At 35.2% G+C, this 22,793-nt stretch overlaps 2 protein-coding genes across 2 annotated transcripts; both read left to right on the top strand.

Annotated features, from left to right (window-relative positions):
• The first annotated feature begins 1,486 nt into the window (after window positions 1-1,486).
• LOC135648801 (ATPase GET3A-like) lies at window positions 1,487-14,613 on the top strand. The gene is made up of 7 exons (XM_065166760.1): window positions 1,487-1,891; window positions 2,038-2,159; window positions 4,219-4,369; window positions 7,509-7,619; window positions 13,610-13,748; window positions 13,853-13,968; window positions 14,063-14,613. Exons 1-7 carry the CDS (start codon window positions 1,637-1,639, stop codon window positions 14,237-14,239), a joined length of 1,071 nt encoding a protein of 356 aa, XP_065022832.1. The 5' UTR covers window positions 1,487-1,636; the 3' UTR covers window positions 14,240-14,613.
• A 2,185-nt stretch (window positions 14,614-16,798) lies between these two features.
• On the top strand, window positions 16,799-22,277 carry LOC135648843 (probable sodium/metabolite cotransporter BASS5, chloroplastic). The gene is made up of 8 exons (XM_065166817.1): window positions 16,799-17,080; window positions 17,198-17,298; window positions 17,463-17,593; window positions 18,360-18,553; window positions 18,631-18,883; window positions 21,392-21,645; window positions 21,722-21,804; window positions 21,990-22,277. The coding sequence occupies exons 1-8, from the start codon at window positions 16,960-16,962 to the stop codon at window positions 22,071-22,073; spliced, it is 1,221 nt and encodes a 406-aa protein (XP_065022889.1). The 5' UTR covers window positions 16,799-16,959; the 3' UTR covers window positions 22,074-22,277.
• The last annotated feature ends 516 nt before the right edge of the window (window positions 22,278-22,793 follow it).

The following is a 22,793-nucleotide window of genomic DNA, read 5'->3' on the forward strand; positions in this document are numbered from 1 at the left end:
TAGCTCGTTAATATATCACTTTACAAATCAATGATAAGATATTGTCTGGGCATACTTGAAAAAGATGACTAAAAAGATGAAGAAAGTGGACAGATATGGAAAGAAACCACAGAAGTTCAAAGTTGACAACTTGGTGTTGGTGAAATTCTAACTAGCACCACTCCAATTCTTTAGGCATAAGAGATTAATGCATAAGTACGAGGGATCCTTCCAAATTATTAGCATGATAGATAATATCTCTTACAAGTTACAATTACTGATATGGCTCAAAAATTATAATATATTATATACAAGTAAATTAAAAGCCTATCACTTAGATTTATGAGATGCTTCAAAAAATTATTTCAACTCAGCTATCACCCGCCAAAGCTTCTTATTAAAAGTGAGTTGAAGTTATTTTAGCAAATTATAAGTTGAAGTTACATAATAGAGCAAAGCAAATCGAGTACTCAAGTAGTAAAAACTTCTCATAATAGAAGCTTGTTGAGAGGTCGAAAATGCCTTGCTACATGAAGTAGTCATCAAAGTCTACTAGTAAACATCGAGAGGGCATCAATAATTTAGGTGGGGGAGAATGTCACAAACAGTCATCGTGTGCCTATAATATCTTTGTCAACAGATTGTTCATCACCTTTGTTTACTTATATATTTGTTTGGCAGTATGTTTCACTTTGTGTTTTGATTACAAACTGTAAGTATGAATAATTTACAGAGCTGTAGAGTGATCGCTCACCAAAATAGGTAAAACTATCCCAAAAGGACTTAGTTTTTACATATCATGATCTATTTGTTATAGGCTATGTTATGAAATAAAACAACAACCATGCCAATAGCTTGGAACCCTCTAGATGACACAGGACTAGATGAGGGTTTAAGGTAGTATTGGATATTGATTAGATTCACAAGTTTGCATATAAAGTCTACAGGAACTTTTTAATATGCTCGATGCCTGATGAGCAATCGTTTGTAGACTTACTATTGTTATTATGAAATCCTTGTTTTTTTCTCTTTTTTTTGCTCTCACGTACCAAGTATTTGTTGAATTACTTATAAAGCTATCCACTTTTCACTAGATGTCTGAGTCTTGTCTATTGTTTATTTAATTAAATTAATTAATTTTCTTTTTACATGTCCTTTGAACTTATACAAGATTATTTCTAGATTGATCCTTTATAGATAAATAATATAAATATACTTTATAATTTAGATAATTCTAACTAAGTCTATAAAATTATGATGGGAGGAAGACGATAAGGGATATTGTGATTATTATCTAAAATAGGAGAAAAAAATAAATAGGACACCTTTCTAAGGAAACTCAAAAAAGGTTTCTTCCAACAAAATGGTATATATATATATATATATATATATATATATATAATTAATTTTAAAAATATTATTTTAGAAAGAACTCTACGGAGTGTTACTTTGTTTGCGTTCAAATGTGGCCCCATTCCCAGACCCAGAGATCTGATCATTAATCCATCCTGTTTATCATAAATCTACACGATCAAACGCCCACAGAAGCCCCAATTCCTCGATCGTCTCCTCTCGCTTCTCGGCTTCCTGGTACGCAACAAGAAACGGAAAAAGAGCCAAATCGGAAGGGGAACAAACCGAGGGGAGGGCGGTGGCGATGGCGACTGATGTGCCGGAGGGGTCGGTGCGGAACATCTTAGAGCAGGAGACGCTGAAGTGGGTGTTCGTGGGTGGGAAGGGCGGCGTGGGGAAGACGACCTGCAGCTCCATCCTCTCCATCCTCCTCGCGCAGGTCCGCCAGTCCGTCCTCGTCATCTCCACCGACCCCGCTCACAACCTCAGCGACGCGTTCCAGCAGCGCTTCACCAAGATCCCCACCCTCGTCAATGGCTTCTCCAACCTCTATGCCATGGTATTACTAACACTCATTCTCTCTCACGTATCCCATCGAATCTACTCTCCGATCTGAGCCATCTTTTATCAATCCTATTGTCGATTGTTCCTCTTTTTTCTGCTTTGTGATCGTGGAATTTTAACCAATTCTTCCGTCGACTGCAGGAGGTCGATCCGAAGGTGGAGGGCGACGATTTGTCTGACGAGGGACTCGATGGGTTCCTTTCGGAGCTAACGAATGCGATCCCTGGAGTCGATGAGGCCATGAGCTTCGCTGAAATGCTGAAGTAAGTTTTCTCTCGTTCCATTTGCATTCTATTTGGAGAGCGCATATAGAAAAAATTGCTGTTGATGTGTAATAACATAACTGTGGGGCTGGGCCTCCCTTTATGCTGATGATTTAACTGATGTTTGTGTTACTTGGATTATTATATCAGGTTTAAACCCTTCATCAAATATGCACTAAGTTTTGATTCTTCACGAGAAATATTACTAAATAGAGGTTTTTGGTATCCTAGAGCAATCCTTAACTAGGCATTTGTATGGGAGAGATGAAAACAGATCGTTGCTGCGGTATGATATTATTGGCATGGTTCGTTAACTAACAAGTCTGGATCTTCCCATAGTATTAACTGTCTGCAATTTGATAAGTTTTAGGAGTTCTCTCAAAATTATAAAAAAAGCTTAAACTTGGATAAAACCAAGTTCTCAGTTATTTAAATACAGTGCATTTACTCTTGATTGTTTAGCTCCTGGATGTTGGTTTAACACTTTGAGATGTCAATTGTTGTCTTAAAGAGTTCTGTGAACAACCAAATACGATGCCAATAAACAATATATATATATATATATATATATATATATATATACATATATATATATATACATATATATATATACATATGTATATACATATACATATACATATACATATACATATACATATATACATACATATATACATACATATGTATATACATATACATATACATATACATATACATATACATATACATATACATATATAACTTTAGCATGAAACAAGAATTACTTTTATTACATCGAATATGTTTTTTTGCCTATAGTAATAAATATTTAAAATATTGCTTCAGTATAGGGTTATGAGGAAATGTGGGATTATGTTCATTATTGATATAGTGTTTGAATAACACCAAGGTGGAAGAGCATATTTAAAGTATTGATCATTTCTAACTTTTTTCTGTTCTCATCTTAGAACCAAGAAAAATACATATAGATCTTTTAACATATTTCAATATTTATCTCGTCAATTGAAAATGGCCAACAGTTGGAAAGTTCACAAATTGACAAAATCTTAACAATTCATATTTGTCATAATCCATTAACTTGTGTTACCAAGTCTAAATTGTCAGAAAGTCCTAGCAAAAATCTTCTTCTTTCTTGGATGAAGAATGAGCCGATCGACCAAGATTGTCTAACGAGAAGAAAAGCAACTGTGCTAAAACAGAAGATGATTGGGGAGATATGCTTGATTGAAGATGCTTTAAAAGAAATAAATAAATCTAAATTAAATATCTTGATAATAAGAAAGATCGTCTTTTGAAGCAGAAAAAAGAAAGTGAAGATTCTCTAGAGTTGGTAAATGAGATGATTGATTCCTTGTTATAAGAAATAAGAATGTTTTTATTTGTATTTTGTTTTTCATGTACTTGGATGGCTGATATCTTCATTAACTGCTTTATTTTTGTTAGATCTTTTATTGTCTGTGTTCCTTGTCAGATCTTTCGTTTTTTTATCTATCCTATGATGTTATACTGATTTGTGCAGCTATTACTTCAGTAAATGTTTGAACTTTGACCGATGATAATTATCAGTTACTGATGTCGTCTTGCCTGTTTAGCAACCTGTTCAATGCTTTTGGATATTGTGTATGCGGCAGCATATTTATGATTCTGAATCCAGAGGCTTGTCATGTTAATTTAATGTTTGTTTAGGAATCTCCTTGAGATGCTTGAAACTTCTGTATGACAGTATGTTTATGATTTCTGGATTCTGATGCTTGTCATTAAACATAGTATTTATTTTCTTATCTGGAACTGCTAGTTATCTTAATCCATTTCTTCTTTTGAAGACAAAAAATCCCCTAAAAGCCATCCTTTATTTTTTACTGCAGATTAGTCCAAACAAGTTACCCAGTTATAGTGTTTGATATTTCTGTATCATAGTATATTTTTGATTTCTGAATTCTGATGCTTGTCATTAAACAAAATATTTAATTTTATATCTGAAACTGCTAGTTATCTTAATTCATTTCTTATTTTGAAGACAAAAAACCGCTAAAACCCATCTTTTATTTTTTTACTGCAGATTAGTCCAAACAATGGATTACTCAGTTATAGTGTTTGATACTGCTCCAACTGGTCATACTCTACGATTGTTGCAATTCCCATCAACTTTAGAGAAGGGGCTGGAGAAAGTTATGGCCTTGAAAAACAAATTTGGTGGCATTATGAACCAGGTACTTGCACTATTCTTAGGCAATTCATCTAACTTTATAGTTCTGTAAGTTGTAATGTTGTATAGGGGACTGATTTATGGAACAAAGTTATATCAAGTAATGATGTCCCAAGAAGGCTGCTGAATAGGGCCGATGCAACAAGCAGTCAAAGTTGATTCATTGTCCTCTTGAAGTGGTCTCATATATATATATGTGTGTGTGTGTGTGTGTGTATTTCTAAACTTAGATTGTCTTTAGGTGCTAATTCAATAGCTCAAGCAACATTTTTCTTTTACAATATCTGGTGAAGATCTTGGCTTCACCGTTGGATTGTCTCTCATCTACAACTATGTTTTGATTGTTGAAACAGCATGACCTGTCGACCAACAAAAGTTATGGTCCACCATCCTCATTCTTTATGGAAGTTGTTTTGAGCCTAATGTCGCCATAGAGGATTTGAAGGTGATTGGTTGTACTAGTACAGTAGTACTCTTTGGTGTACTCTATTGGATATAAGCTACCTCTGTAGATTCAAAATCTTGACCAATTCTTTTGGGCTTACGATGAGCAATAAAGATTTTCTGAGACCTTATATGGTCAAGAATGCTGATAGTATAGTGGGATACTCTGTGGTGGTGTTTGGATCATCGACAATCCCTTGGCTGTATATGTAGTCACTATAGTAGTGACAATGCCTACTTGATTTTCGATATTGACCATTCACTTCAGATGGGTTATCTAGCCAACAAGTGGTCCACATAGATTTTTGATTCCCACAGCAAGGTTGTCCATCGCGAGAAGTTAGCCATGTAGACATATTAGATATGCTGATAGATAATCCAGCATGTGATAACTATCATGGTTATAGTCAATTTTCAAGTTATCATAGTAGCTTGCAGCAATAGATGGTGGCATATAGTTGATATCCATTAGTGGTCATGGAAGATGATTGATATAGTCTAGAATGTCGTAGGAATTGGCATAGTGCGTGGAGTAACTTGCTTTACTTCCAAATTATTAAAATGTGTTGCCCTGCATTATTACCAAATCGTAGCTTGCTTTCATTATTTTTGACATGTTGATAGTCTGCTAATGCTTGTCTTGATTGCCAGCTGATGGCCAGCTGCATCTTTCCATAATTGCTGATCTGTTGGTCACATCATGACTGGAAAGGTGTGTGAATATTAAGCAGAAAGTAACTAATAGGACTAAAAAAAAAGGAGGTCATGCTTATGAATGGTAAGCACCATCCACATATAATGTGTTTTTTAGAGGTTTACCGAGAGACAGCTGCCTACATGCTAGCCCAAGCATCAGTGTAGTGCCATTACCTGCCGTGGTTGGTATGTGTATTCCTAGATTTAAACTCAGTTTCTTGAACTAAAAGATAGCCTCAAGTAGGCAACTAAGAAGCCGGAGCACAAATTTAATTGTCAAAACTCTGAAGGTTCTAAAGTACTACAATAGTTGCACTAATAGTTTTTCCTCCACGCATTTGATGAGAGAAAAAAAGATGAGGATCAGTTGACAATCAAAAGTGACATCATATTAACCATGTGCTACATTAAATTTGATTTACAACAAATCTGTTAGGTACTTGAGTTTTGGTTTTGGCTTTTGGCAAAACGTTTGAGATAAAGAACTTCCCTTCACTTGTGAATATTGGCATCCTCTTTATTGGAGCTAATCTACAGACTTACTGATAGAACTGGAGTTTCCGTTTTGTAAACAAAGATAAACCTAATAAATGTAAATTAGATGTTCATTGGTTTTCTGGTCTCATTCAAATTGAAAAGGTAAAATACGATTGAAAACAGAGGTCAGTTTTTACATCATAGGTGCTTGCTGAAATCTGATGTAGCAGTGTCTTACATTTGGTCACCGGTATTGCGTTGATCCTTGTTGTCCATAGTATGGTCTTTGCTTCTAGTGGTTATATAGGTCAGTAGCTATAATATATATCAAGGTTTTTAATTTCGTATCGTACCAGTATACCGAGCTTTGTTCGGTACGGTATGGTACCAGTGTACTGAGCGATACTAAATATATAAAAAAATATATATAATTAATATATAAAAAAGATATAAATATATATTTTTATATAAAAAGATAAAAATCAATATATAAAGATATAAAAAGATATAAAGAAGATACAGGGCGTACTGAGCGGTAGCCTCGTCATTGTCGCCTCGTCTGCGGCCTTCAATGTCAAGGAGGTGGGGAGAAGAAAGACGACATCGGAAAGTTCCCCGTGCGGTGGTAGTGTACGAAGGAGATCGTTTGGAGATGAAGAAGGCCGAGGTCTTCGTTGCCTTCCTTGCGGCCGCCTCTTCCATTGCTCTCGTCGCTGCCTCCCTTGATCCCTGCACCTTCAGCTCCTCTCCAGAGAGGCATGACTCTCCTCGCCGTTACCGCCTGGATCGGGATCGTTGAGGGAGGGCGACGCCGGATCGGGATTGAGAAAGGGCATGGAAGATAAGTTTGCGCCGAGGTTCGACGGGCTTAAGTTCATCGAGACGCTGGTGACAACGCATCGGTGACTTTGTGGTCCTCTTTCTTGACTCTTCTCCCTCTTCCTCGATGCTTCTCCCTCTTCTTCGAACGTCTTCTTCCTCGCCTCGCCTTGGCACAGCCAGGCTAATACCACTCAGTAGTGAGCGGTCCATGTGTCGGTCATCTGGCGGATCGATACGTACCGCCCATACCTGGCAGTATGGAACGATATTAAAAACCCTGATATATATACGAAATAAGGGCTGCACTTACCCTAATATTTCTTCTCTTCGTGATATTTATTTGAAAATTTTACATATTTATCTTAGCTTTTTCAGCAAGAGAAATTGGAGAAAATATATACCAACTTTCTGTCCATTAAGTTTGAGTTGTCAAAAGACTAGCAAGGCCTAAAATCTGCGTTAGTACAAATTTTTAAAGTGGAATTTCACATAAGAATTACACATTTGTTGGCGAACGAACTCCCAAGTTTCACATAAGAATTATCACAACAAACATTTTTTATATATGATCTTGAAACATGTGCTTATTATTCTTTCATCAAGTACTCTTTCTTATAACTGAATGCTGTGTCCACATTACATGTCTCTATTGAAGTACTAGTTTTTTTTCACCAACTCACGTTGATATTAAATTCTGCTGACAGGCTACTCGTCTTTTCGGTCTTGGTGATGAGTTCAGTACTGATGCTATGCTAGGAAAGCTGGAAGGTATGAAGGATGTGATTGAGCAAGTAAACAGACAATTTAAGGATCCAGTAAGATCACAATCCTTTTAGATGTTTCAGATGTGCTTATCGGTTGGGTAGCATCAGAAAGTTTTTCTGTTAAATGCTACTTACATGTGAATATTTGATAAACTCTTTTAGGAATTGACTTGCTACTAGCTATTCATATTTTGAATATTTTGGAAATTTATTTAACATATGATTTTTCTCAGAGGTGCTTCCTGTTTACTTCTGGTTTTGGGGGGTATGTTCATTCAAAATCATAAGAATTGAGCTTATGGATTTGTGACCTGATCATGGTAGATCCTTAGAGTGTTGGCCATGACAGTAGTAATTGCTCCTGTAATTGTAATAGTTGTTTGGAATTACCTGAGGAAAATAATTATACATACATATATAGTTTGTTTTCCTTTCAAAATTTGTTTCTTTCATTTATTCTTATAATTTTGTTCCTTCTATATGGAGGTGTTGTACAGTAGGTGTTCCTAATCTGATGTCATGCTGTTGATTATATGATTATGATGCCAGGACTTGACAAAATGATCCAAGCTAATGATACAGATAACTGTAAGGATTTAGTTTCTCACATGTTGCTTCTTACCCTCTGCCTGTGTTCTAGAAATCAGCCTAATTACCTTTAGTTGAAGAAAAGCATCCTACCTCTTCTATTGCAGTGTGCTAATTGATGTCCATTTATGCTGTCACAACTGATTTAACTACTGAACCTCATCAGTGATGCATGTAGAGTCACATCACTCGAGGACAGGAACCAAATTCTTGAGGTGATGGGCTTTGATCATCGTATTTTGGTATATAAGTGTATGATACAGTTTCATGTTATAAATGTGATGTTACATGATTTGCTAGATAGGCAACAAGAGGAGAGGTAGATCATGCTAGGAATAGAGAGTCAAGAAGCTGGTAGAAATTTTACTCTAGGGAGAAGAAGATACATACATAACCCAACAAAACACAAGTCTTACTGTTATTATTTTTTTGTCATGATCATGGTACAATCACTCCATCTAGAATATAATTAAAATTTAGATGTAAAATCTTAAAAATAAAACAAATGATTATTTTACATAACCAACTTCATAATTAAACCCTTTGAATTGGATTGCATCAGTTCATTTACATTGCGTAGAGCTTGTTTTTGAGGTGATCTGTGTACAGTCACATTGGTCTTGATCTTTGTATTTGTTTTGGCTTCATGTTCAACATAGATTTCATTACAAAAGAATATCCTAATTTAGCCTCTAAAACCGTACCAATGTTCCATGTCCCAATATAGAGAATACTTAACATTTAGAAGAGTAAAGATAGTAGGATGAAAAGGTGGAAGACCTACAGTCGCCTTCAAGGGATAAAAAGAACCAAAAAGGTAGAAAAAGACAGGTAGAATTTTTTTTCTAGGCTTTATAATTTTGTTCTGATCTCACTAGATGCAAGCAAATAAACCCCTCTCTCTCAGATATATGAATCTAATGCTTATAATGATCAGCTTTCATTATAGTATGTAAGGCTACAGTGTAATGTTATAAAAATAGATGATGTACTAGATAGCTAGTGAAAGAAGGTGGTGGAAAGGGGACTACAGTAAGAGGTGGTTAGAATTTAGAGGTGAATACAAAGGGAGAAGAATATAACTAGATATTTTGTGAATATAACAACATTTGCAAGGTTTTAAACATTGGAATCGAGCATCCTTGAATTGCTATGAAGTGGGTCATATAACTTATGAGAAAAAACTCGTAGGGTTAGACAAACATAAATAGGGGGATTTTATTGATAAAAAATCAATTAAAACCTTTAGAAGATGAGAAAAATATATACAATTCAAAGAATAGAAAAATCTGAAAATAAATTAAATTAGAAAATTTTAAATTGGATAAGGAAAATACCATTCTATTCAATAACAACAACAAAGCCGTAAGTCCCTACTATTTGGGGTTGACTACATAAATCTTTTATCATCGTTGAGATATGGAAAAAGTCATATATTTAGTTAAGTTTAGTATTTAAATAGTTAAATATTTATTTATAGTTTCTATTAAAGTCTTTTTAGGTTTTCCTCTATCTCTTTTCGTCAAGGATATTAATTTCGAATGAGGTACGGGCGGTACGTATCGGTTCGCCAACAGATCGGTATGCGAACCGCTCGCTATCGGGTGATATTGTCGATTGGGGCTATTTCCGCCTCATTACCGCCCGAAGTCGGTCGGTAACGGTCGATTTTGACCGTCGCCGCCTGCTACCCGACAGTATGAGCTAAGGGAGAAGGAAGAAGAGGGAGAAGAAAAGGGAGAAACCTGGAGATTCGACGCTACTCTCCCTTAACGATCTCGATCCGTTGTCGCCCTCTACAGATGAGATGTTGCCTACTCCTCATCGTCGGCGACGAGGCCTCAGCGTCGTCGGTGACTTCTCCTTATCCGCGCGGGAAGAAGAAGCCTCGGTGGGGAGAAGAAACGGTTCCCCACGCGGGGAGAAGAAATGAGGCGACGTCGTCTCCTTTTTTTATTTTTTAACACACACACACACACACACATATATATATATATCGAAACTCTGGTATGATACGAAATTGCAATCATTACTTTTCGTACCATTAACATTAATCATTTTACCTCTTTTGACTACCATATCCGAAGGTCTCTTATCCGAAGGTCTCCTCTATTGAAGCAATACCTAGTTGTTCAAGAGTAAAGGTATTTTTTTCCTACCTTTCCTAGTAACTCTACACATTCATCTCGACATTCTCATCTCGACTCTATAAAGCATTGTTGGTCTCACAATTGTCTTATAAAATTTTTCTTTTGATCTCAAAGGTATCTGATGATTATATAAGACTTCTAATGCCCCTCATCATTTTAACCATCCTGTTTTATTATATAAATAATATCTTCATCGATCTCTCCATCTTGTTAAATAATTAATTCAAGATACCTAAAGCTTTTACTTAAAGAGACTTATTATCTATTTCTAGAATCATTAAAATTGTATTTGATATATCCAGTTCTAGTCTTACTTAATCTAAAACCTTTAGTTTCTAAGACTTGCCTTTATAGCTCAAGTTTATAATTAATTCCTCCATAGCTCTCATCAACTAAGATAATATCATCAGCAAATAACATACACCAGGGAGGTTTATCATATAAGTAACTAATAAATTCATCCATTATCAATGTGAAAAGGTAGGGACTTAATGTAGATCCTTGATATAATCCTATGCTAATAAGAAACTCACTAGACACACTTCCTATAGTTCTAACACTAGTAGCTACATTATTATGCATATCTTTACATCAATATAATTAGTGGATACAATTTTATTTTCTAAGACCCACTGTAATAAATCTCTCGGAACCCTTTCATAGGCTTTTTCAAAGTCAATAAAAACCATATGTAATTTTTTTTTTCTCCTTATACTTTTTCATTAATCGTCTTAATAAATAAATAACTTTTATGGTAGATCTTCCAAGCATAACATCAAAATAATTTTCAGAGATATTTGTTTCAAGCCTTATCCTACTTTCGATAACTCTTTCTTAAAGTTTCATACTATGACTCATGATTTTAATTCCTCTATAAATTGAACAATTTTGTATGTGATCCTTATTTTTATAAATTGTCACTAAAAGACTCTTTCTGCATTCATTAGTCATCCTTTTAAATCTCTTTTCTTAATCTCATTATCATTAATAAGTATTCTTTGATCTTCATCTTTAATTCATTAAATATTACCTAAATCTTTATACTGTCGTTTCCTACCTTTGGCAATTCGATATATATCTTTTTTGACTATCTATAGTATCTAATTTAGTTTAAAAATTATCATAAGCTTTATATATTATCATGCTAACTACTTTTTTAGCTCTTTTTTAGATTCTTTATATCTTTTAAATTTATTCTCATTTTTATAATTTTACTAATCTTTAAAACATGAAATTTTAATCAAAATTACTTTTTAAATTTTATCGTACCACCACTAACTCTCGCTTACGGTTACACTTCTACTTTTAGTTTCACCAAGAATTTCTTTTATTAAGCTCATAATCTTATTAGCCATCGTAACCCAAATAATATTAATATTATCCTTATCTAAGTTTTAAGTCACCTCCCTTTCCATTATATTCTTAAGAGTGTTTGCAGTATCATTTTTAAAATTCCATCATCTGGTCCTAGTAAAATTTTCTACTATCTTTTTTTTTTTTCATTTTCTATAGTAAATATCTAAACCATCAATCTATATTGAATTGTCAAACTTTCGTCTGGTATAACTTTACAATTCTTACAAATAACTTTATCTACCTTTCTAGTGAGAAAAAAATTTATTTGACCACAGTTGTAATCATTATTATAAGTAATCAAATATTCATCTCTCTTCTTAAAGTGAGTATTTACAATTATAAGATCGTACAAAGTTGCAAAATCCCAAATCATACCATTATCTTTATTTTTCTCCCCATAACTAAAGTCTTCATCCATCCCTTTATATTCATCATATGTTTTCCCTGCATGACCATTCAAATGTCCTCCAATTATAAGTTTTTCGGTTATAGACATTCCTTGAATGATATCATCTAAGCTTTTCCAAAATTCTCTTTTGGTTTGATCCATCAATCCGACTTGAGGGGCATAATGCTAATGACATTCAAAACATCTTGTCCTTTTATAAATTTAAAACTATAGTTCTATCTTCAAATCTTTTTACATCTACAACATTATTCATAAGATTCTTATCAACAATAATTCTTATACCATTTCTGTGTTTATCTTTTCCATTATATCAAATTTTAAATCCAGTACTATCAATCTCTTTAAATTTTTCCCTACTCAGTCTCTTGTAAGCAAAAAATCATTATTATTCTTCTAATCATAATGTCTATCAATTTCAATCCCTTCATTGAAAGTGTTCCTATATTCCAAGTTGCTAACCTAACCTTCTGTTCTTGAACTAACTTTTTTACTCTTAGTGGTCCAAAACAATGAGAGAACTCTTGCTTGCTTATCACCACATCCGGGTACCGATGTGATGGGCTGTTTTTAGGTGACCTCCTAGCCCACTATTTATAATTTGGACACCTAGGTTAGTGTAGGTGCCTCGCGTCACTTTTAGGTGACGATCTAGCTCTATATTGAAGTTAGTTAAGATCCATGCTCATGAGATCTGACATAGTTTTATGTTGGTTGTTAGTGATCTAATGCAACCCTCCATCTTTTTTGTCCGGGCTTGGGACCGACATTGGCGGTGTTATGTGATCATAAGAAAACAATGCTTAAAAAAAGATTTGGAATCTGTACTGTTTCTTCTCCTCTAATGCCTTTTGCTGACACAACCAAGTATAACTTAATTTTGCAATGGTTATACACAAGGAAACATCAGAAACAGATAAAAACATATCATTAGAATTCGAGTGTCAGAGACTTACGATAAGGGACTATGACACAAATCCACCCAATCATCATACACTTGTCCATTGATGGCAAGGTCAAATAAAAGACCCTAGATGTCAGAGAGATAAGCATCATATCTTTTTTTGTTTCATACACCACTTCTAGATATGTTTTCTTCTCCATTTTCGTTATTCCTGGTCATCTCATCCATCTCTTTTTTATTTTCTTTTCTTTCAGATGTGGCACAGGAAATGGGGTCTTATTGTTTTGCCATTTTATTTTAGTATTGCCAATCTGGATCGGGATTGGCTATTTTTAATAACCTTGATCATTTATCATGCATAACTTGGCATGGGCTTTTATGTTATCCCAATCAAAACTTTACAGTGTGTTTATTATCATACCGGAGTCTATAGTCCTTTTTATTAGTGTGCCTTATGGTTCTTACAAATACCTTATGGTTCATGTATATATATAGGGCTTGCCTTGGCTTCTTACAAATGCCTCCTGGTTTTATCATGAGATTGACCTTTTTTGTTGTTGTGCTACAGATGCAACGTCTGAGCACAAATGTTCACTGAGATAACTGATTTCTTGACCTTGTAAACTTTCTATGACAGGATTTGACAACGTTTGTCTGCATTTGCATTCCAGAGTTTCTTTCTCTCTATGAAACAGAGAGGTTGGTGCAAGAACTAACAAAATTTGAGATAGATGCTCATAATATCATTATTAATCAAGTACTTTTTGATGATGAAGGTGCGTAAAATATAACAGCAAGATATATTTGGAAGTGTCATAATGTCCACTTTGGATTTTCTAAAATTTATCCTACTTCAAATCACTCATTTTCATTCTTGTAGCTGTTGAATCCAAATTACTCAAAGCACGGATAAAGATGCAACAAAAATACATTGACCAGTTCTACATGCTTTATGACGATTTCCATATCACCAAATTGCCATTACTGCCAGAGGAGGTAAAAATTTGTGCTAATTGAAAAGACAGCTTTTTAGAATTTACATGGGAATGTGTGTGTATATATTCCAGTCACTGTGATGTGTGTTTTGTAGGTTTGTGGAGTTCAAGCTCTTAGAAAGTTCTCTCAACACTATGTTTCACCATATAAGCCGGATCTCACCAGGGGCACTCTGGAGGAAGTGCAGCAGAGAATATCTACTTTGAAATTACAGCTTGAAGAAGCAAAGTTAGAGCTAGAGACACTGCAAAAGGGCAAACAAGATGCCTGATGGTGCTTCAAAGCTAGTGAGGCTTCAGATGTTGGAATTCTTTTTCCAAGATCAATAAAAAGGTCGAGAAATCTTTCTCAAATCCACTGCAAGCTAATTCCTCCTTGTTAGACTCAGGTAATTCCATCAGAGCCAGCCGAGAATTTTCTCCTCCTCATTTTTCCTTTAGTGGATTTCTCTAATTTCATCGCAGGTGCTTGTTGCCTCGATGGCCTTCAATTTTTTATGAGAACCTTAATTACAATTATCTGCAAATGGTTTGATGTGACCATTGTGATATTTTGGTAAGTTCGTTTTCCGTTTGAACATGGGGGTCTTCCCAGTTGTCAATTGTTTTGGCATCATATCTATTACATTATAGTTTTCTTCTTTCATGACATTATTTGTGCTAGTTCTAGTTTATAATAGGATAAATAGCATGCTGGCTGTGTCAATAACTCAACATTACTATTATTGTTCATATCGCAATGGCAAGGGAACATCACCAGTGAACATTCATCCCTGCAAATTACTTCCACGAAGTTTAGGGTTTAGGATTTAGCCTCATTTTCTTCTAATAAGCATGGCTTCTTCTCACTGCCTGAATACGATACATGTATTGCTGTGTTCATTAGATCACTCTCTTTGTTACCTGCACAAATAAAGTATTCTTCTTAACAAAACAATGAAAGATCATTTGCATAGCTCATGTGTGTTATCTACAACTCACTACACTTAAGATGCTAGCTGAGTTTATATGATAATGGAAGTAACTGCAACCTCCTTGTCCAAAATTTCAATATTTCCATATGAAAAAGCAGATTAGCAGAGAAAGAAAGAGATGTGAAAAAGAAATTGAATACACTTTATAGTGATTTAGTCACATATCTAACTTAAATCCACTCTTGAGATCCTCCTCTCTTTCCAGTTTTTGACAATCATCAAAAGGTTTTCTTTGCAAGTGAGGAATCTTTCGAGTTCAATCATATCTTTAGGGCTACAGAGCAAATACTTATTATCCGAACGCTTTATCTTTGCTCAAAGGATAAAGCTATACAAAGTCACCGTTCTTTTTCTGAAGCTCAGTGGCAAACCTTTAAACATTCAACCTTACGATATAATGCAAATTTTCCAATAAAATTAACGTAGTCGAGGGTTGTGAAAGATAGATATAGAAAGTTATAGATGGAGGGATAAATAAGACAAATGAGAGCCAAAGAAGTATTTGCGAGTAACTAAGTCCTAGTTTGGCATTTAGGAAATCTAAAAGCAATCCAAAGCCACCATCCTCTATATGGACATCTCCTTTTCATTTCGGTAAGGTTTCATCAATGCTTTCCTTATTTAAATAATAATTGTATTTGATTCAAAGATATCTTTATATTCCTTGCATTAGTGAGAAAATTCTAAAACTTTGTTTGGATTGGACATTTACGAATATTTCTTTTATTATATATTTCACAACTCGTAAATTTAACCTTGAGCTTTGAATGGTTTTTTTTTGGACTAATTAAATATTATCTTCTATAGTTCGATCCTATTGGTATCGTAATATTTGTATTTAAAAAATTTATATTGGGATCCTTATAGTTCTGAAAGTGAAACAAATAACTCTATTTATCATAATGTCATCAGCTACATTGAAGAAACACATAACATGTGATACTACCTATTGGATCGATATGAAAGTGATGGATAAAACGATAATTTCAATATCTCTTCCATTTTTAGCAAGTGAGACGTTGAAATTATCTTTTTTTGATAAAATCATTAAAAACGAAAGGGATATTAAAATTATATTTTTATCCATACCTTTCATATCAATCTAATACATGATATCACTTATTATGTTTTTCATCAATTCTGGTATTATGATAAATAAAATTATTTATTTTATTTTTAAAATTATTATAATTTTTTTAAATATAAAAATTATGATATTAATAGGATCCAAATACAGAGAATAATAAATAATTAACTCTCCTTCTCTCGATGCCTTCGTCCTTTAGCTGCCTCTCTTCTTGCGTCTTTCCTCACTTCCTTTGGCAATTCTTTATGTCACCATCTCCTCTCCTTTTCGTAAGATCTTCCTTTAGTCCAGTGTTTTTCCTTTGATCAGTCTCCTCCCTATAATTCATCATATCGAACATAAATTTCACTCTTAATTCTCATCATACATATGGATAATTTTTTTCTCTTATATTGTCAAATAATTTGTTTTAGGTTGGAGTAATGTAATTAGTCCGTGTATCATTGAATAATTTTTACTGATTAATTATTTTTTCGAGTATCGCCATGTGTTTGCACCTCTGGACAAAGCATTTATATTTATAATATTGGTTGATGTTATTCTACCAAAATTTTATTTCTATTTCTATTTAATATTATCTATTCTTTAATTTTATTTTGGAATATTTTAGTATGATATATAATATTTAAAGGATTTTTTAATTAAACATATTATCCAACTAGTGATACACTCATCAAAGGCTCGATTTACAAAAAAGAAAAAAATATGTACTTTTCCACAAAATTCGCCAACGAAAGCCTCCCTTACAGCATATGAAAGCCCTTTCAGAAGTGCCGTCGCCACTATATTCCATTTGTCCCGCTTCCTCGATCTTCGCTGGTCCCAATAATGGCGAGTATTCTATGAAGTGCGACGGCTTTGGATTCCGGAATTCTTGACGTCAGAAACCCTTGACCTCTCTCCCCAAAAGAACCACCGAATCCCTCCGGAGATGATTCCGAGGGCACTCGGCTTGAAGACGCCGATTCCTTTCCCCGCTATTCACGCGCGCACATCTCTCCCCCTTCTTCGCCGACGAACAGCATCGTTACGGTTTTCTTCTTCTTCTTCTTGTTCGTCTTCTACCCTTAATTATTGGAAGTCCTCCTTTTTTCCCCTTTTTTTTCTTTGTTTTCATGTTGTTGATCTTTGGTTTGACTGTTTTACTTTGTTCCTCCGCTTTTAAGCAGCAAACGATGATAAGATTTTGTTGGGAAGATGCGTTTCGGCAAAGGCGGCCGATTCCTTCGAACCCGATCGAAGCGCTAAAGATGCATTCCGTCCTTCACAGGTTTTCCTTTTTGACATATTTGAATCTCCTCTAAATCTGTATAAAATTTGGTGGCATGCGCTAACTCTCTAGTGTAGTGCTATTCACTTTATTATTTATGAAGTTAGGCCATTGGTTTGGTCTAATTCTCTAATTGGACGGTATTGGTGCTTGGTTTCTTTCAGGAGGTTCGGCAGGATGAAATCAGCATCTTGAAGATTCTAAAGGGAGCGAACTCCATTATCCCTCACGTAGTGCTTGCGAGTACAGTGTTGGCGCTTGTATATCCACCGTCTTTTACATGGTTTACAACCAGGTCATGCATAATATTCCTTTGTGTTCAATGCACATTCCTGATATGGTACCACTTGTCTACTTCCTCTGATTCGAAATTGACGATTTGCTTCATCCACCGGGTGAAGTAATTGAGTAATTGAATACTTGGTTTAGTTGTTCATCATATCGGCCTTGCTTTGATCATCTTTTTTCCAGAGATGGATTGCATGAATAGGCATGGATATATCACGATGTTTTAGCATGTGAAATCCTCACCTAGAGGCTTCTTATCCACTTTAAAAAGCAGGTTTCTAAGTTGTACGTTAATCATTTGTTATCATGAGCTATTTTACCTAGTGAATTTTCTCTAAGAAATCTAAATAAATGATGCTTTGTCCATGAAATTAATATTTATTAATCTCATGGCTTAAGTAGTGTTCGGCTGATGGATTTCTGACATGGACAAATGGATAAAAATTACAGCTGAGGAAAATTCATGGAGAAGCAGATAACATCCTCTCAATTTTGGGATTGTGATTGAGATTATTGTTGGGCATTTGTACATAGTCATTAGGATCAATATATCTAATTCTCTCTTTAGTGTATTGAACCTTTTGTACCTATCGATTTGATTTATGAAGGAAAGAGAAGCTTCAGGTTAGTAACCTATTGTCATTTTTTAACTCCCATCAATTATCTTATAAGTTTGGGAATGACAAATATTACTAATTCTGGTACTCATGCCTGGTTATCTTTTTGAAACACATTCATCTTATTATGCTCATATTCTTTTGTTAATCATGAAGGTACTATGCACCAGCACTTGGGTTCTTAATGTTTGCCGTTGGTGTAAATTCAAGTCTCAAAGATTTTGTAGAAGCATTCAAGAAACCTGATGCAATTGCTGCTGGATATGTTGGGCAGTTCATTATCAAGCCTCTGCTTGGATACTTATTTGGCAGCATTTCAGTTTCTCTCTTCAATCTCCCTAATTCTTTAGGTGACACAAATAACTCAAATTTCTATTCATGGATTTTGAAGAGCAAAACTTATTGATTCAGTTTATTCTTGACCTAGGTGCTGGGATCATGTTAGTATCATGTGTTAGTGGAGCACAACTTTCAAATTATGCAACCTTTTTGACAGATCCACCAATGGCCCCATTAAGCATTGTCATGACATCATTATCAACCGCCACAGCAGTTTTTGTTACACCAACCTTATCTTTATTGCTCATTGGCCAGAAGTTGCCTGTGGATGTGAAAGGAATGATGTCAAGTATCGTGCAGATTGTAGTTGCACCAATTGCTGCAGGTCTTTTTCTAAACAGGTACCACGCTTAGCTTTCAATTTCTTTTTAGTTTAAAGCTTCTTTTCACATTTGGGATGATTCAATCATTAGTAGTATAGTGTATCATGCATAATTGTTGCACAAGTCTGAATGGAAGTGACATTATATATCACCAACTGCAATGCATGACATCATGTGGATATGTATTACAAGCTGTTTTGTGACTAGAAATGAGTGAATAATGAATTAAAACATGTTTTGTATATGTATTACAAGCTGTTTATAAAGAAAACATATCTAGAAGATTCGTAAACAGATATATATTAAATTAAAAATTCAATATTATACCTTAAGTTATGGCTACTACGATTATAAAAATGACTTGAATTTATGGGGGATGGTTTGAGGTCCTCGATATGATCCTATTTCAGATCAATATTGAAATCATAAATGCCCCATGCATAAGACTGCTCTCATGATATCTGATACTGACAAATAATGTATCATTGATGGAACAACATTGTAGCAATCATGACCTTGTTGTCATTAATAATATGAGTGCTAAGAGGCACCTGAGTCCAAAATGGTTGTGGCAAGTATGACTTGACATGTAGTTTAGTAGAGCTACGAGTGTCATCTAGTACAAGAGGCCATATGGTACATCCAATTCCGAGAAAAATGATTCACTACCATCATGAAACTGTTGGCCACAAGATGCATGGTGTTAGGAAGGTTGTGAACACGATGAGCTTCTACTGGACTGAAGATCATACAAAATGTTTTACCTCCATATAGTTATCAACTGTCTTTTCTTTGCCCTTATTGTTGTGATCATAAACAAAATTGTGTGGATCTATGTGCATCATCATCTTCATCCTAGGTGGCATGACTGTGCTCCACCCATCTGTGTTTGCGTAGCAGGAACATGAGCTTCTGAGTACTGGCCACTATCATCAATGGACACTATTGTCCATGTCACTATCATCTCCGTGGACCTCACAATATGAAGTAGAAGCATCTCTTCTCCCAATTTGTACTCGTTGCTCATTGATTACATCCAGAGAGTCAACTGCATTGAGCAACCTTTTCCCTTGCTATTGTGGCCGGATGACTTACTCTGATGTAGCATGCCACGGGCCATAGAACAATGATTATTTGTAGCTTGGTTGCTTGACCACCTCTTGACACCAGGCCTTGCCCTTCTTCTGTCCCAGTAGTCTCCTCCTGTAAACCTTGTTATTCCTCCTTGAGTGCCTCAAAAATGATATATGATGAACATGGATCCCTTGCCTCGTCCAAAATAGATCATCCAGTTTCTTCACTGTGCATGCCCAATCAATCAGGTCTGAGTGATCACTATAAAAGTCTTGTTTAAATGGATCTATCTTGAGTTCCTCTCTCCTTGCTTAACTCATGGTAGTGTAGTAGTTATAACTTATAATGAATATAGATAGGTTTCTCTAAGCCTACATAAAAAAGTTGAGATGAGGTGTTGTATGTAAAGGCTAATGTTGGCCAATTACGTTCGTAGGGTTCGAGTCACGGAAACAGCCTCTTTAAATATTTAAAGGTAATGTTGCGTACGTTGACCCTCCCCAAACCCCACATTGGTGGGAGTCTTGTGCACTGGGTACACCCTTTAGTGACCCTCCGAATTGTATGTACAACTCAACTATACAAAATAATGGTGTTCTTGCTGAACATACCAAAAGCCTCTCAAAAAAGTCATCCTAAATTAACATATATCAACAATTAATAATCAATTAAACATGACTTAGTTCCATCACCACAAGTTTAATAAGCAAGTTATTGTACTTCATAGATGAAATCAGCTACATAGTTCTCATCTAGTTCCAGTCTTATAAGGAAGTTGCAGAGAAATTGCAACAGTTCATCATCATCATCATCGGTAAGGTTGTACTGATATTTGTACGCAGAATTAAGATAATCACCTACCTGATGAACATAACATACTTAAAATTTTGTATATTTTAAGTTTCTAATTAACTTTATAAAACACAATCTGAATATTCTTATCTATCTTGTGAATATTTTGGGACATCTGATTCTCTCATCTCCAATCAATGATATGGAGATTGGCTCTAACTGTTTCTTTTTATCCTTGCTTATGGATTGCTTCATCATATTAGTCTAGTTACAACAACTGTGAATAATCCATGCTTTTATGTAACTAATTGTTTGGATTTACACCTTAAGCATTGGTCTGGTGGTGATGTACCAATCTCATTTACCAAAGTCTGAGGGTTCGAAACCTCATCCGATATATTTTTTAAAGTGTCAACTAGCTTAGTTGGCAAAGACTTTGACAGCTTATTGTAAGGTTTTGTGCTTGAATTCTGCCTTCTCCACTTACCCTTTGTAAAAAAAAAGAAATGTTTCAACTTTAAGATTTTTTATGATTTGTTGACTACTTCCATAACTAATTACAATATTCAATATCTTTGTTCCTATACTTCTGATTTACCCCTTCTTCATATGTCAACTTTTTGTTCTCCATGCACTAACCTTACTTTGTGAATTTTGAAGGTTTCTCCCAAGGATCTGTGCTGCAATTCAGCCTTTTCTGCCCCCATTATCAGTGTTTGTGACAGCTCTCTGTGTCGGTTCTCCTTTGGCAATAAATATGAAGGCAATCATTTCCCCTTTTGGAGTCACGATAGTGCTTCTTTTGTTTGCATTCCACGCTTCGGCATTTATATCTGGTTATGGGTTTGCTGGTATCTTATTCCGTAGATCAGCAGATGTCAAAGCACTACAAAGAACCATATCTTTCGAGACAGGTTGCCACATCTGTACACATTATTTTTAGCTTTTGCAAAATTAAATTTAGATGTCTAACAGTTTTGCCTATTTCAGGGATGCAAAGCAGTCTTCTAGCCCTTGCACTTGCAAATAAATTCTTCAAAGACCCTCTTGTCGGTGTGCCTCCAGCCATCTCGGTGAGTCGTTAGCAATCGTGCCTTTGGTAACAATGTTTTATTCTACATTTATTTCGATGTGAGGACAAGTGGAGAGCCAACATTTGCTTGTTATTGAGCTCTAAAAGAAGATGTAAAGCAATGGATGGGAAGGGGGAAAAATGAACGGACCGGTTTTCTAATTTCTCTGTTACTTCAAAATGTAGGTCGTCTTGATGTCTCTGATGGGTTTCGCTCTGGTGATGATATGGTCCAAGGGGAAGCAACAAGTGCAACCAGTTAAGATATAATGCAGAGTGGAACACAAAGAACATCGATGAATCTTGTGGACGATTTGACTGAGAGTATAAGCTGAAAATAAGGATTGTGCGTCTCCCTGCCTGGACATGAATGCGCTATGGAGAGGGATTGTTGGACCATTTTGAATAGTAATCTTTGATTTGTTCGTTGTTCTAAACGCTTTACATGAAGTTGTGTCGTGGATCCATTTCTTATGAGCATTAGATCGAGATGCTATCTGGGAAATTTTACAAAGCACGTCAGAGATGGGCTGCTGCTGGCATAGCCATCGATCTCTTAGTGTAGCGCTGTGGATATACAAGAGTAATGTTCGTGTTTCCCTGTAGTGCCTATTATGATATCTTCCGCTCCAACAGAAGTTTTCTTTTCTTTTTGTTGATTCGCTTTCGATCCAGGTGAGTCGCCGATCGACTGCATGTTTCTCATTATCGTTTTAAAGAACTCTACGGTTCCGGTTCGCTCCTCCTGATCTTTCATGGTTTTGTTCATCAATGATCTAAACACAATACGCCGATATATCATAGTAGAGAATTCATTAATGCTTAATCATCATCTAATATATAAGCGTTAGGAAAAACATCCAAGTTATCCATGCTATTTGCTCGCGTGTAGATAAAAGTCTAAGTAGGTCATTCAAGGTTGTCTCCTCATTGCTGCCCACGTGAACAAAATATCAAGAGGACAATGATGAAACAATTATGAGTTGTCCC

The sequence above is a fragment of the Musa acuminata genome, chromosome BXJ3-9 (genome assembly GCF_036884655.1).
Source record: "Musa acuminata AAA Group cultivar baxijiao chromosome BXJ3-9, Cavendish_Baxijiao_AAA, whole genome shotgun sequence".
In the NCBI taxonomy this organism is placed as follows: domain Eukaryota; kingdom Viridiplantae; phylum Streptophyta; class Magnoliopsida; order Zingiberales; family Musaceae; genus Musa; species Musa acuminata.